This window comes from Cetorhinus maximus, chromosome 5 (genome assembly GCF_964194155.1).
Source record: "Cetorhinus maximus chromosome 5, sCetMax3.hap1.1, whole genome shotgun sequence".
NCBI classification, from domain to species: domain Eukaryota; kingdom Metazoa; phylum Chordata; class Chondrichthyes; order Lamniformes; family Cetorhinidae; genus Cetorhinus; species Cetorhinus maximus.
In genome coordinates, this window is record NC_135883.1 from 7129011 (window position 1) to 7142840 (window position 13830).

General features: G+C 40.8%; 1 protein-coding gene across 6 annotated transcripts in view; it reads left to right on the top strand.

Annotated features, from left to right (window-relative positions):
* Positions 1 to 13830, top strand: part of dtnba (dystrobrevin, beta a) — a 461468-nt gene that overhangs the window by 151141 nt on the left and 296497 nt on the right. For all 6 annotated transcript variants that reach the window (XM_078541481.1, XM_078541476.1, XM_078541482.1 and 3 more), the window contains exons 7-8: positions 1972 to 2077; positions 7140 to 7306. In XM_078541481.1, coding sequence (XP_078397607.1) covers positions 1972 to 2077; positions 7140 to 7306 — 273 coding nt within the window. The remainder of the gene's footprint in view (positions 1 to 1971; positions 2078 to 7139; positions 7307 to 13830) is intronic.

Here is a 13830-nt window from a genome sequence, read left to right on the forward strand (position 1 = left end):
TTTTATATTGTTATTTCCCCCCCCTGTTTATTTCACGATCTGTACATGATTTTACAATGATTTTAGTATTGTAGCTTACACTTTCTGGTTTAAACTCTGCCTATCTAATTGAAGGTTCTTCAATCTGGACGAGGAGACCCCCTGCTCTTTGTCCTGCTCACATATACCGATGGAAGGCGCTGCACTAAAATAGCTCTCCACTGACCCTAAGTTGCCGTGTAAAAGCCCATGCATAGTCTCCGGGAAGCTGTAAATGTCATGAACAGTGAGTGCCCTTTGTTCACCGCTGACTTCAAACTCGGGCGACAGTGTTAGCCTTAACTCAGTGGTAGTGGTTTTATCCCTGAGGCAGAAAGTTGTAGGCTCAACCACCCCCCTCCGCAACCCCCCCATCAGTCCTGAGATTTGAACAGATCATTTTAGCACTGAGGCACTCTCTGTGGTGTCTTCTTTCAGATATTAAACCAAGACCTCAGTCTGCTTTCTCAGCTGGGTGTAAAAAGAAATTCCACAGCTTTGTTTAAAAACAAAAAAATTGCTGGGCGTTTTCCTGGTATTCCAACCAAGACTTTTCGATTAACACCTTAAAAAATACAGATTATCTGGCCTTTTATCTCATTGCCATAATTCCCTATATTGCAAATGTGACTATACTTGCGAAAATACTTCATTGGTTTTTAGTCAGCCTGAGATCATGACAGGTGCTAGATAAATGCTAGATAAAGGTAAGTCTTTCTCTGGGTGGCAGGAGACTTTTCTGACTGCTACAGACAGGCAATACATCCACTATTGTTGGCCTGAGAGAGAGCTTGGCTTACTGTGCGCATTAGACTATTGGTTCATATTCTGACCTAAGGAATTGGTTAAGCACCAGATAAATCCTCTAAAAATGCTCTGTGGTTTTGTGAATATTAATGCGTAGAAATTGTAAATGTAAAACTGTAATGTACAACGGTTAAGTTTCTTATTTATTAGCGTTTTGAGATATTTTATCCCTGGAAACATTAGATGCTCCCTGCGATTTTCCAGCATTTCCTATTGTGTTACATTGAACAATCTGGTTGGGGATAAGCGTACAGGCGGTGATTTTTTTTAAAAAAAAAGAAATAAATAACCGACCAAGCTCTTTAGAAAAAAAAGCTTATCTGGAGAAAAAGTTGCCCCTATTTCCCAGGTCCTTTTTGGCTAGGACCTCAGCAGTCCCCAGTTCTGTCCCTTGGTTGACCTGCATACTGAACTTACCCTAACTTCTAAGTTGCTGGGTAAACAGGAGACTTGAGCTGAAGATTCATAACACGGGAAATCACATCCTTTGGTTTTCTGATGTCGTGAGCCGTACGTGCGGCAGATGAAGGCTTCACACGGCCATGCCATGTGACCTGGGTCATAGTTTATCAAGGTGCTGCCCAATTTTGGCCAAGTACCATTGTGTCCTAACTGACTAATAATAATAGGCATACACCTGTAACCCGAAGGAAATTTGGAGCTAAACTGTCTGTTAAAGCCGAAATATAATGCACTGATTTGAACAGCACGGGCTAACGATGCCCCTATGTAATAGTTATCGGATTTAATTAATTCTAAATAACTGTTCACTTCAAAAGGACCTGTTAACTACAGATGTTTAAAAAAATTCAAACCAAATGTTTGCATGTGAAAAGTGTGGCTTGCCTATCTTAAAAAAAACTTAGAAACAGAATTGAAGTCAGGTGGGAAAATTGCTCCTTCATTGTTACTGGAAGAATGGAATGGAGTCATTGTTTTGGGCAGGAACCCTGAGAAAGGACATAACCAATATAAGATGACAACATCGCCCGCTTTTAACTGCAATAGGGCCATATATTTCCAGTCTTGTACATAAATATACGTGGTAATAGATAGGTTGCAAGCTATCTTTCGTAGTAAATTACACTTTTCCTGTACTGCATGTCAAATTATCTAGAACTAAACAGTCATATTCTTAATTTTCAGAAAAAAATTACCTTAAATATGTTTTTGGATACAATGATGGCAGACCCCCCTCCACAGTGCCTGGTCTGGTTACCACTTATGCACAGACTTGCCAATGTGGAAAATGGTAAGTTTGAAATATTGTGTGTTAAATAGCAGTATTAATATATTTAGAAATGATTTGCAATGAACATTAGGCTCTGCCTTATCTCAACTTAACCAGTGCTGACCAATGTGTAAAAATGACTAAATAATAAAATACTTCGTAATGTCAGAGCACGAATAGACAAAAATATATGCTGTGCACACGAAAGCAATCCTAGTTACCTTAACACAATGAAACGCATTTTATGGCCATGTCTTAGCACCCAAGGGTGATTTTTGTTTGTCCTTTTGTTCTGTTTTCTTAATGTATTTTTTCAGCTCTTGGATCTCAGCCTTGAGCATATTAATATTATTATAAGCTTTGCAAATAACTGGAAGGTATTGCTGGGGAAAATGTCAATTGCTCAATCAAAAAAAAATGTCCTTGGGGTCAACTCCAAACCTTCAGTGGGCATTAAAATCTCTAGCATATAGTTAGTCATTTGTGGCTGAAAAATATTGTAGTGACCAGAATGGATTTGACTGCTCTTTGACTGCCCTACTGCATGTAAATTGCATTGAGCAATGCTGCCTTAGGGATTTTCCTGCCTCTCTCCTGAACTGCTGCTGATAAAAGAGGGGCAGATATATTTTTGCTGGGGCAGTTGTGGGAAGCCTGCTAATGGCTACAATTGAGGGGGAAGGCCTGGTCGTGGGCACTCCTCCTTCTCGTCTGCCCCAGAACCTAATCAAAATAGTTCATGCCTTGTCCAGAAACAAATTGAGCACATTTTGTTTTGGGGGGAATGGCTGCAGCCCTCCTAATTCTGGTACTCCAACACTTTAATGCATTTTGTCTCGAAACAGAAACAGGCTCCATCTGAGTTATGGAGGTACCTGCCCTGCACCTTCTATAATCCTTGACCCAGGGAAATGAGTCAGGTGATGGATGGAAGGCTTGCCCCTGACTCATCCTCAGTGTGAACTCGTTCTGGAAAGAAATTCATAATCTCACAAGTGAAGTGGGCACTCAGTAGAGCTCATACCTCCACCATGCCGTGTTAACGCAACCCTTCCTTATTGATGCTGTATCTGCAAAGCTAGAAAAAGAAATATTTTTATCAAGAACTTTCATCTCGTTGAGAAGCCTTTGCCGATCTACATCCAACAACCTGCTCTGAAAACTCTGCTCACGTTTTGACAGCTGTGACAGATTGCACCACAGCGGCTGAGACAATCCACAGCATTCTAAAACTATCAATAACATTCTAAATAAATCAATCCATAACATACTTTTTTTAAAAAAAGTCAATTTGTCCTGTCTCCCAATATTCATGGAAATTTATAAACATTCCAGGATCTGGATTTGATCTGCATCTTCAACAAAAACTAATCGGCCCTTCCTTGGAACATATCCTATCTGTGGAAATTTGTCGATTAGTTTTTGAGATATATTGTTACAGACAAACAGACTAATGGGGGGAAAACATTGCACAGAGGTTAAAAAATAGAATCTAGTTAAAAGCGTATGGCATTGTTAAGCTAAAATGTTCATGAAGGGAAAAAAAAATTAAAAAGAGAATTACTTTTTAACCAAACTAATTGTAAATTTCCAAACGAAAATAAATTCTGCAAATGATTTGCAATTCATAACATCCACACGCTGCCGCTTGTTTAGACGGCACAAACAATGCAGTCGAGCCCAACATGGAACTGCTCATCTTCCAGCCTCATGGATTTTACTTGTCGGAATCAAATATGGATAAAATCTGAAAAAGCAGTTGTCATTTATTAGGGCAGCAATAATTTGATTTCATAAAGCATCTTTAACACTGAAAAAACATTCTAAAGCACTTCCTAATCTAAAAATGAACTTGGAGTCAAAGGAGGAAATATTAGGAAGGATGAACATACATATGAACATAGGAATTAGGAGCAGGAGTAGGCCACTCGGCCCCTTGAGCTTGCTCTGCCGTTCAATAAGATCATGGCTGATCTGAATGTATCTACAACCCCACATTCCTGCCCACCCCCGATAACCTTTCACCCCCTTGTTAATCAAGAATCTATCCAGCTCTGCCTTAAAAATATTCAAAGACTCTGCTTCCACCGCCTTTTGAGGAAGAGAGTTCCAAAAACTCTCAACCCTCTGAGAAAAAAAATTTCTCCTCATCTCTGTCTTAAATGAGCGATCCCTTATTTTTAAACAGTGACCCCTAGTTGTAGATTCTCCCACAAGAGGAAACGTTCTCTCTACATCCACCCTGTCAAGACCCTTCAGAATCTTAAAGGTTTCAATTAAATTGCCTCTTACTCTTCTAAATTGCAGTGGACACAAGCCTAACCTTTCCTCATAAGACAACCCACCCATTCTAGATATTCGTCTAGTAAACCTTCTCTGAACTGCTTCTAATGCATTTACATCTTTCTTTAAATAAGGAGACCAGTACTGTACACAATACTCCAGATGTGGTCTCACCATTGCCCTGTGCAACTGAAGCATAACCTCCCTACTTTTGTATTCAATTCCCCTTACAATAAACGATAACATTCTATTAGCTTTCCTAATTACCTGCTGTACCTGCATACTAACCTTTTGTGATTCATGCACTAGGACACCCAGATCCCTCTGAATCTCAGAGCTCTGCAATCTCTCACCATTTAGGTAATAAGCTTCTTTTTTATTCTTCCTGCCAAAATGAACGATTTCACATTTGCCCACATTATACTCCATTTTCCAAATCTTTGCCCACTCTCTTAACCTATCTATGTCACTTTGTAGCCTCCTTTACGTCCTCTTCACAATTTACTTTCCTACTTATTTTTGTGTCATCCGCAAATTTAGCCACCATTCCTTTGGTCCCTTCATCCAAGTCACCTAAATAAATTGTAAAAAGTTGAGGTCCCAGCACTGATCCCTGTGGCACACCACTCGTCACATCCTGCCAACCAGAAAAAGAACCATTTATGTCAACCTTCTGCTTCCTGTTAGCCAACCAATCTTCTATCCATGCCAATATGTTATCCTTACACCATGAGCTTTTATTTTCTGCAATAACCTTTGATGTGGCACTTTATCAAATTCCTTCTGGAAATCTAAGTATAGTACATCCAGCGGTTCCCCTTTATCCACAGCATATGTGACTCCTTCAAAGAACTCCAATAAATTGGCTAAACATGTTTCCCTCTTTACAAAACCATGTTGACTCTGGCTGATTGCTTTGAATTTTTCTAAGTGCCCTGCTATATAACATCTTTAGCAATAGCTTTAGTAATAGGATGGCCAGAGCTTGGTCAAAGAAGTGGTTCTGAAGGACAATTTTAAAGGAGGAGAGGAGGGTGGAGAAGCAAAGGAGGTTAGTGAGGAAATTCCAAAGCATGAAGCCTAGGTGGCTGAAAATATGATTGCTACCAGTAGGCCCAAGTGAGACAAGTAAATGCTGACATTACGAAGTTCTCTCTCCTCAAGAAGCAAAGGTTACAATATTTTCAAAAAAGATATATAAAGAGGTGTAAAAAGAAGGATTCTGGACTTCTGAATATGTGACAAACAGACTAATGGTGGGTGGGTGGGGGGAGGGGGAAATTACCTTTGCCCACATTCAGTGGAGATGGTTATAAGGGAGGAGGAATATGGGGCAGCATTTCCCCCCCGTTGTGGGGGCGGGGTTGTGTGGGAGCAGGTGCGAGTGGGTAGGTTCCCGATCGGCGTCCCTGCTTGGGGGCGCACCGCCATTTTACGTGGGAGGGCCAATTAAGGCCTGCCCGGAAGCTGTGCGCTCCCTGTGCGGGCGGGCGTTGTGGGGGGGGGGAGAATTCCCTGAGCAGGTCTGTGCGCCCTTTCGCGCATGCGCGTGGAAGAGCCCACAGACCCCCCCTAGGGCAAAGTGCTGCCTCAGGGAGATCGGTTGAAGTTTTAAAAATTTATGAAAGGTAAGAAAATATTTTCCTGAGACGTCCCTTCTTGTGACCATGTCACATGAGCAGGGACACGTCCATTTACTTTTACTTAAAAATTTTCCCAACATTTTAAATCCCTCACGAAACCTCATCCCGCCGACGGATGAGGTTTCATGCTTTTTCAGAAGGCCGCCTGGGCTCTTCTCTTCGCCTGCCCCCCCACCAACCTTAAGGTTGGACGAGCAGGTCCATGAATCATTTTAATTACTTTTTTAATGGCCTTAATGGGCCGTTGACAGGTTGGTGGGCGCCCGCTGAACTGAAAACCTAAATGGCATGGGGTGACGTCGGGATGCACGCCCGACATCACCCCGCGTTATTTTACGCGTCGGCAAGCGGGTCCCTGCTTCCCCACTCTCCAACCGGAACGTGCTGCCCGTGATCTTACTGAAGGGCAGGACAGGCCGAATGGCCGAATCCGGCTTTTATCTTCTCGTAATAAATATTAGCTGCACAAACTTAAGTCAACTGATCCTTTAATAGAAACGGGTTGTGGTATCCACCACATTTCGTGCCATCTGTTAGCTGTTAAAGCTGTGAGGAAATCCTCTCCCATCTTTGCATACATATGAGTGACTTGGCATCATCCTCCACAGAAGTACAGTGTATGGTCTGGTTAGCTTTCCTAATGCTTAGTATCCTTTGCATACCCCAGCCAACGCTCATATCTTTTCAACTATCTTTAACCTTATCTCGAAGAATTGGAATTCTTTTTAAAAAAAAAAGTTATAAAACGGTTGAATTCGGAGCATATGGAAAAATATGATTTTCTTTAATCTTATTCCAAAATTTTAACGACTGCTGCAAGCAAATTAAGCTTTGGAAATCTGACTCTGCACACAGGCTTTCAATTAAACACTCATCACGATATTGTGGCTTGTTTTAGTGCACAGTCCTGAATATAATTAAACAATGTTATCACGCAGTTTCAACCCGAGGCAATATGTATTCAAATATACCGTAAAACACCAGCAATTATGTTTCTAAGTTGAGGCCATAATAGTGACCACAACGTGAATCAGTGCTCCTTGAAAAGTCTAATACGGTGAAGCAATTGGGCGGGGGGGAACATTCCGAAGTGCATCAAATACTTCAGTTTTTCCATTTGGCGTAATTTATTTTCCTATTTATTCCTATTTTCCCAGTGTTCCATCCGGTGGAGTGCTCGTACTGTCGCAGCGAGAGTATGATGGGTTTCCGTTACCGTTGCCAGCAATGCCACAACTACCAACTTTGTCAGACTTGCTTTTGGCGGGGTTATGCTAGTGGCTCCCATAGCAACCAGCACCAGATGAAGGAGCACTCCTCCTGGGTGAGTGATAGAATGCACATCGTTTGTAAGAGCATGTTTTGATGTGTAAGTAATTACTTGCATCTCTGGATATCCAAGTTATTCTTTGCAGGAAAGATGCACACTCTGGGCCCACATGGTGTCTTCATCCCCTATTTGCCTTTTCAATTGTACTTACGCATCATGGTAACAGTTTTATATAAATCAGTTTACTGTAGCACCGGATTGTTCCTGCGATCAACATGCTGAATTACTGTTCAATTGAAAATGCTATACCCTTTTGCATTCCCTTCATGATTCATACTTAAGCTACATTTAATCACATGCGCCATCTATTCAATAGTTATGTAGGAAGTTCAGATTCCACTGAACTACATTGTTCCTTGGCTTCCATTTTCTTGTCGTTTACAAATGTGGGAATTTTGATGACTCTAATACTCCTGACACTGCACCCACCACCACCCTGTCTCGTTAATGACCCTTTGTTTTGTGTTTCGAAATATTTTTCTATCTTCCATGGCCCATAATCTCAGCTATTAATCATCGATGTGCAGTTTGTCAAATGATTTCTTGGACTCCAAGCATGATGAGTTGCGTTACCCTGTAAGTAGTATCCCCAGTAGGAGTTAAATACGGCCCCTAATTATTGAATCCATGCTGAGTCCTGTTTTTTTTTCCCAGGGGGATGCAGCGAGAAGCAGAGACAAGTGACATGGCATGTTTGGAGCTTAGATGAGCAAGAGAGGAAAAATTAAGCTAGGTGCATAATAGTACCCAGATTATAGCAAATTTTAATTGCAAATTGGCGGAACTCAGTTGGAGCATGTCTCACTTATGTGTTTGAAAATTCGTTTGGATCAGCACCTGTTTTTATTTTGCAGGGTAAAGGGCATCATAATACAAGGCAATTTTAAAGCTTTTATACTATTATTTGTTTTCTTGGTCAATTTCAGGAATTATTTAAACGTTTCTATGGGTACTCATGAGGAATAGAATTTTCAATGCATTTTAAATTGTTAAGGCCATTAATGTCGATGCAGCGGTTAGTGCAAATTGGCTTTGGCCATAAATGAGAAGATGCACATTACTGCATGGTTTGCCCAATATCAGTTCAAAGACGTTATTCTGATCCAGAATATATTTTGAATGCAAACTCAAGTAGAAATCATTTCACAAAGTCTGCATGTTTTGCCCTGAGATGTGCCAATTAAGGTAAAGTGCTTGGTAGCATCTCACACTGGACGGAGCTGAGGAAATAATCATGTTCATTTGGAAACGTTGGTTCAACTATGGGAAATGCCTTTATTTTTTGTAGTTCAATTTTCAGCTTTGAAAAGGCTGTGAGATTGTATATCAAAAGCAGCGTGCTCCAGAAAGCGCCAATTCTTCTTGTACCATTTGTTGCATGTGAATTTAAGGCACACAAAAAAATTTGGGGCAAGCTTTAGGCTGTTGAGCATCTGTAGAAGTGATGCGTCATGGTCTTTACCATGGGCCAGGTATTTTTCATACAGATCCAGGTTTAAGTTTAGTATTATCATTAGAGTTGATGAAGGATTGCACATTTATTGTTTCTGCACCCAAGGTTAATGTTTGTCTAAAAAGGAAAATAGTGGAAACTGCTTCATTCACTCAATTTTCATCAGCTGCTTCTCTCATTTCCAGGCTAAACCCTGATTGACGAACTGCTTTTTATTCCACTTTGTGGGACTGTGTCATATCTTGTAAGGGTTAAAAATAACAAAACAAAGAAATATTGTTTGACCCCCACACAAAACTGATATTCTGTGTGCAAAATGAGAATTGAATTCGTAGGCCTTCTTTGTAAGAGTGGCCTTTGGTATAGAACATGAAGGAGATATTGAGGTGAGCCCTAAAAAAAAACTAATGGTGTCATTGAAATAGGCCTTTCAGAGTATTTAATTATCAAGTTCTGTGTGTGGCCACATAAATGAAAGAGTCATATCTCAGGTTTGCCTAATGTAAGTTTGTCCTTGCACACTGGGGCGGGGGGGGTGGCGGTGGGGGGGGAACATTTGCATTTTTTTCTCATTCGAGCAATTTTCAGAAAAGTAAGGTTTGGCTCAACAATATACTGAATTTCTAAAAAAAAAGTTGAAGTATTAAGAAAGAAATAATTGCTGAGCAGAAACATAGCAATGACATTGCAATAAATTGTTAAGTTAAAAAAGAGTAATTAATACAAAATGACCAGAGTATGAGAGGGTCAGTGTGTGTCTGTCAGGCTAACTCCCAGTTCAGGATGCTCACCGAGTGAGTGTGTGTGTGTGTGTGTGTGTGTGTGTTAGTGTCTGGTGGTGAACGAGCGAGTGAGAAACCTGAGACTGGGAGTAAGGCAGACACTCTCACTCTCTCACACTCTCTCTCTCTCTCTCTGTCTGTCTCTCTCTCTCTCTCTCTCTCACACACACTCACTCCATCTGCCACATACACACTCACTCACTCCCACACTCCTGCACATGCACACACTTACCCTCTCGCTTCCACATACTCACCATGGCACTGTCTCCTCCCTGATCCCGCTGCAACTAGGCCCTGCAGCCCTCAGCGCATTCACCGCAGCTCATGTTCGCTGCTCCTCCAATCAGAGACTGTCTTACTGGCTGGACAAGCCTGATCTAATGGGTCTTTCTGAATGTTAGATATGTTCAATAATCTAAGATGAACTAAATATCCATCATTGTGTGTAATAATCTTGTGAAATAACTTGCATGACATTAATTAGAGTTTACAATCTACAATTTCTGCACTCCTTGGCAGACCATTTTCAGGTTTTGAGTCACTACTATTGCAAGCCTAACTTCACTGGCCAATAAACACGTTAGGATTCCAACAGCTGCATGCACTAGAAGGGTGGCCTTATTGGCAACCGTATAAATAGGCCTCGAGCCACTTTCTCACTATGCAAGCTTGATGCTGAAACGGGGCGCATTAAAGCTATCCGGTAGGATAATAGCTTCCCTGATCAGACCATTGCTTTCTGCATAATGTGCATACTCATGAATGGGCGCAAGTTTTCAGGTTTTGAGTCAGTAGTGAGCACGTTGGAATTTTGCTGTCATCATCTCGGTCAAAACTTGACGCCAACTCCTTGTTGGCAATGTTGTATTGTTGGTCACCTCGTGAAATACCACACCCTGGAACAGCTTCTCTCGCACATCCAGCAAATGTCATTGCATTTCTGCTCACCACAAGTTCCAAGCATCTTTCATTTCTATCAACCAGTTTCCCATACGATTTTAACTTGGTGCCCAATTGCTTCTGTTTTAAGGTCAAGCACAATGAATAATGCAGAGCTTATACTACTCTGTAAAACTCTTCTTGGTGCCTTGTGCTCATAGCAGCTGATATTTACTTAACTTTGATTGATCAAATCATTAAAAAGACATTTAAAAACAATCTGAAATCCTTGCAGTTTTTCATGGCAAATATTTGGTAGCATGGTCTCTCAAATCGCTTGACATAAATTAATGTTCATTGAATTTCCATTCTGCCTTCCTCAGAGGAGTTAGATGAATATTGACCTGTGACTGTGTATTTCAGGCAAATGGTAGCTGGCTGGAAAGTGGGCTGGGAGCTGAATACACCGGATATTCACCTCTAGTTTAAGTCAGGTCCTGTTTGAGGTAGAACATCTGCATGGCCCAGCCACAGCCCTCTATGTCACAGATTGCACTGGCCTGAAACCTAGCCTGGGGCAGGGTGTGGTTTAGACCAGGGCCTTGGCCAGTTTCCTTTTGAAAACATTGTGCTTTTATTGGCAACAAATCTTTCATATCTGCTCTCTGAGTGAGGGCTGATCAGTCTCAATGGATCAGCTTTACATGGCGTGTGTGTTTATATATATGTTGAAGCTTCTTCATGGTCAGTACTCCACCTATTGGGAACAGCCAAAGGGACCTGCTGTTTGATACGATCCACCAGTCATTGGGACATACAACCTACTCACCTGGCATTGCACCAGCACTGAAATTCATATACCACATTACTCATTTGTATGATAAGCAGAAGGTCTTTTTAGCTTGACGGCAGCACCCTGTTAGTGGCAAATACCACTCGTGTTGCTACTGCATAGTGGCAGCGTGAAACAGCTAGTTTCACCTGTTGTTCAAATTTTTTGAAATACCTTCCCCTTCCAGGGTAATTTGAGGTAGACTGGGCACTTTTAAGGTCCAAGGCAGCAGCCTTGGGCCCATTCATGAGTATGCACATTATGCAGAAAGCAATGGTCTGATCAGGGTAGCTATATCCTGCAGAGTAGCTTTAATGTGCCCCATTTCAGCATCAAGCTTGCATAGTGAGGAAATGGCTCGAGGCCTATTTATACGGTTGCCAATAAGGCCACCCTTCTAGTGCATGCAGCTGTTGGAATCCTAACGTGTTTATTGGCCAGTGAAGTTAGGCTTGCAATAGTAGACAGGAGTAGAAAACCCATTGGCGCACGTCCTTTTGGCTGTTCGCAGTAGGCAGAGTACTGACTGTACTCAACTTGCTTGCCCTTGCAAAACATAGAACATATATATGATTCTGCAATTGGACTCGATGAATAATCACAAGCATGCTAAGAATTACACTTACAACCAATTTAAGATTATCAGTCAGGCTTGCTATGTAGCTCACTTAGACTTACTAGAAGCTGCATATATTCATACACAGGGACCTGCCCTCCACAGGCAAAAGGAACATGTTCAGGCATTGCACCATTTTTGAATTAAATAAAAGCATGGGGGACAATAGTTCCCTGGTGCATTCACCATGGCAACGCCTTGACCAATCAGCACCCTTTTCTCATGCAGTATAAATTGTTGCTCCCTTTGAAATTTGGTGTTCTTGTTTCTGTCCAGACGAGTGCAAGATGAAAAGCTTTGACAGCATGTCTCTTTTTTCAGCAATATCACGTTCTGTGCTACCACTTATATATAAAATATATTTTTTTATTTCATTCCACGTTGAGCATTGTTTTAGACAGTGCTACTCTCATAAAAGGTGGAGGGGGAACTTCAAAAAGAAGTTCAAAATGTGCAATCCCAGTGTAACTGTGGAATTGGAATCATGAAAAATAATCTTGTCCAAATAAACCTGGAAGTGGAACCAGTTTAAAGTTGTTTGTAGTGATAATTGTGCAGTAAACAACTTCAAGGGTCATTTTTTTCTAGGTGGGGTGGGTTTTCTAAAGAGGATCTCTAGGGCTGCGCTGGGAAATCATTTATTGAACATTTATTGGCAACATAAAAGTTGGCAACTATAGTTGCTAAGGGAATGAAGTCATTAACACAGACTTTACAGCTCAATCCTGAGAAGGCACTGTTGTAAAACTTCTGAGCTATTTCTCCAGGATGAAAATTCATGGATGGTACTTAAATTATGTTTCACCCCAATGAAAATGCTATTTGATCTCAGGTTCCCCCATTAGTTCCATTCTCTAGCATCGTCAATCCTCCAAATCCAAGGACACTTACCCTAGCCACCCCAACCTTCACATGCTCTCGCGTGCCAGAACTGTATCGATGGTTCGAGACTGCAGCACTCTCTTGCAGTAATTCCATGTCTCTGTAACCTCATACCCAGTGCTACTGAGATTTGGCTCCTGAGACTTCTGCTCTACAGTGAGAGTGTTGGGTCACCAAACCACCCCTGAAACTGAATACACAGGTAGACAAACACCATTATATCATTGTTAATCAATTACACTGGTGAGCAGTGGTTCTGTCTGCTAATACACTGCCGGCTTTATTTCTCCGGCTGATGTGATATTTTAACATTTAATTAAAGTGTGAGATGGTGGCTTTCATCTTTTGTTGTCTCGTGTGTATTGGATTCTTGGGTTCTCCTAATTTTGTTTTGATAACCTAATAACGTAAACTTCTCTATCAGCATTTAGGTTTCTCCTTAGTTGATTGAACTTTCAGTCAGAAGTATACAGTGAATATTTCTCACTTTCTTCTGTAGTTGGTATAGTTCAATTTATTTTGTATAGTTGGTCCAAGCTACTACTATTCTTTCGCAAATAACCAGTGTGGTTCTTTTGAAATATTGATAATTATTCCTTGTCCTTTTTGAATGAGGTACTGACAGTAATGAAATAATTTACTTCAATGAATGTTTCAATTTCTCAATGAATTTTGTATTCTTACTATAATATGCCTAGTCAAAGATATACGATTTGCTTCAAGGACAAATTCTGGATATTGTACTTTATTCAATAGATTTAATCCAACAGATGGTTTAACTGGCGAATTATAAGGGGCCAATGTATTTGAATGTGATGCTTTCCTTTCAGACCAATATTTAAGATTACATGTTATTTTTGTGCCAAATTTCAGGGAATTGGCTCCAGATGTGTACTGATAAACATGAAGACAAAGAGCACAAATATTTTTCTAAAAGCTGAACCTGGTACATCATTGCTTATGGCTGTGTTACATTTTTGAGCTTATTCATTGGGTAAATCTCTGGTAATTTATAACGGTTCAAGATCTGCACCCACTATCTATATTCTATACTATCAGGAAATTACAGATTGG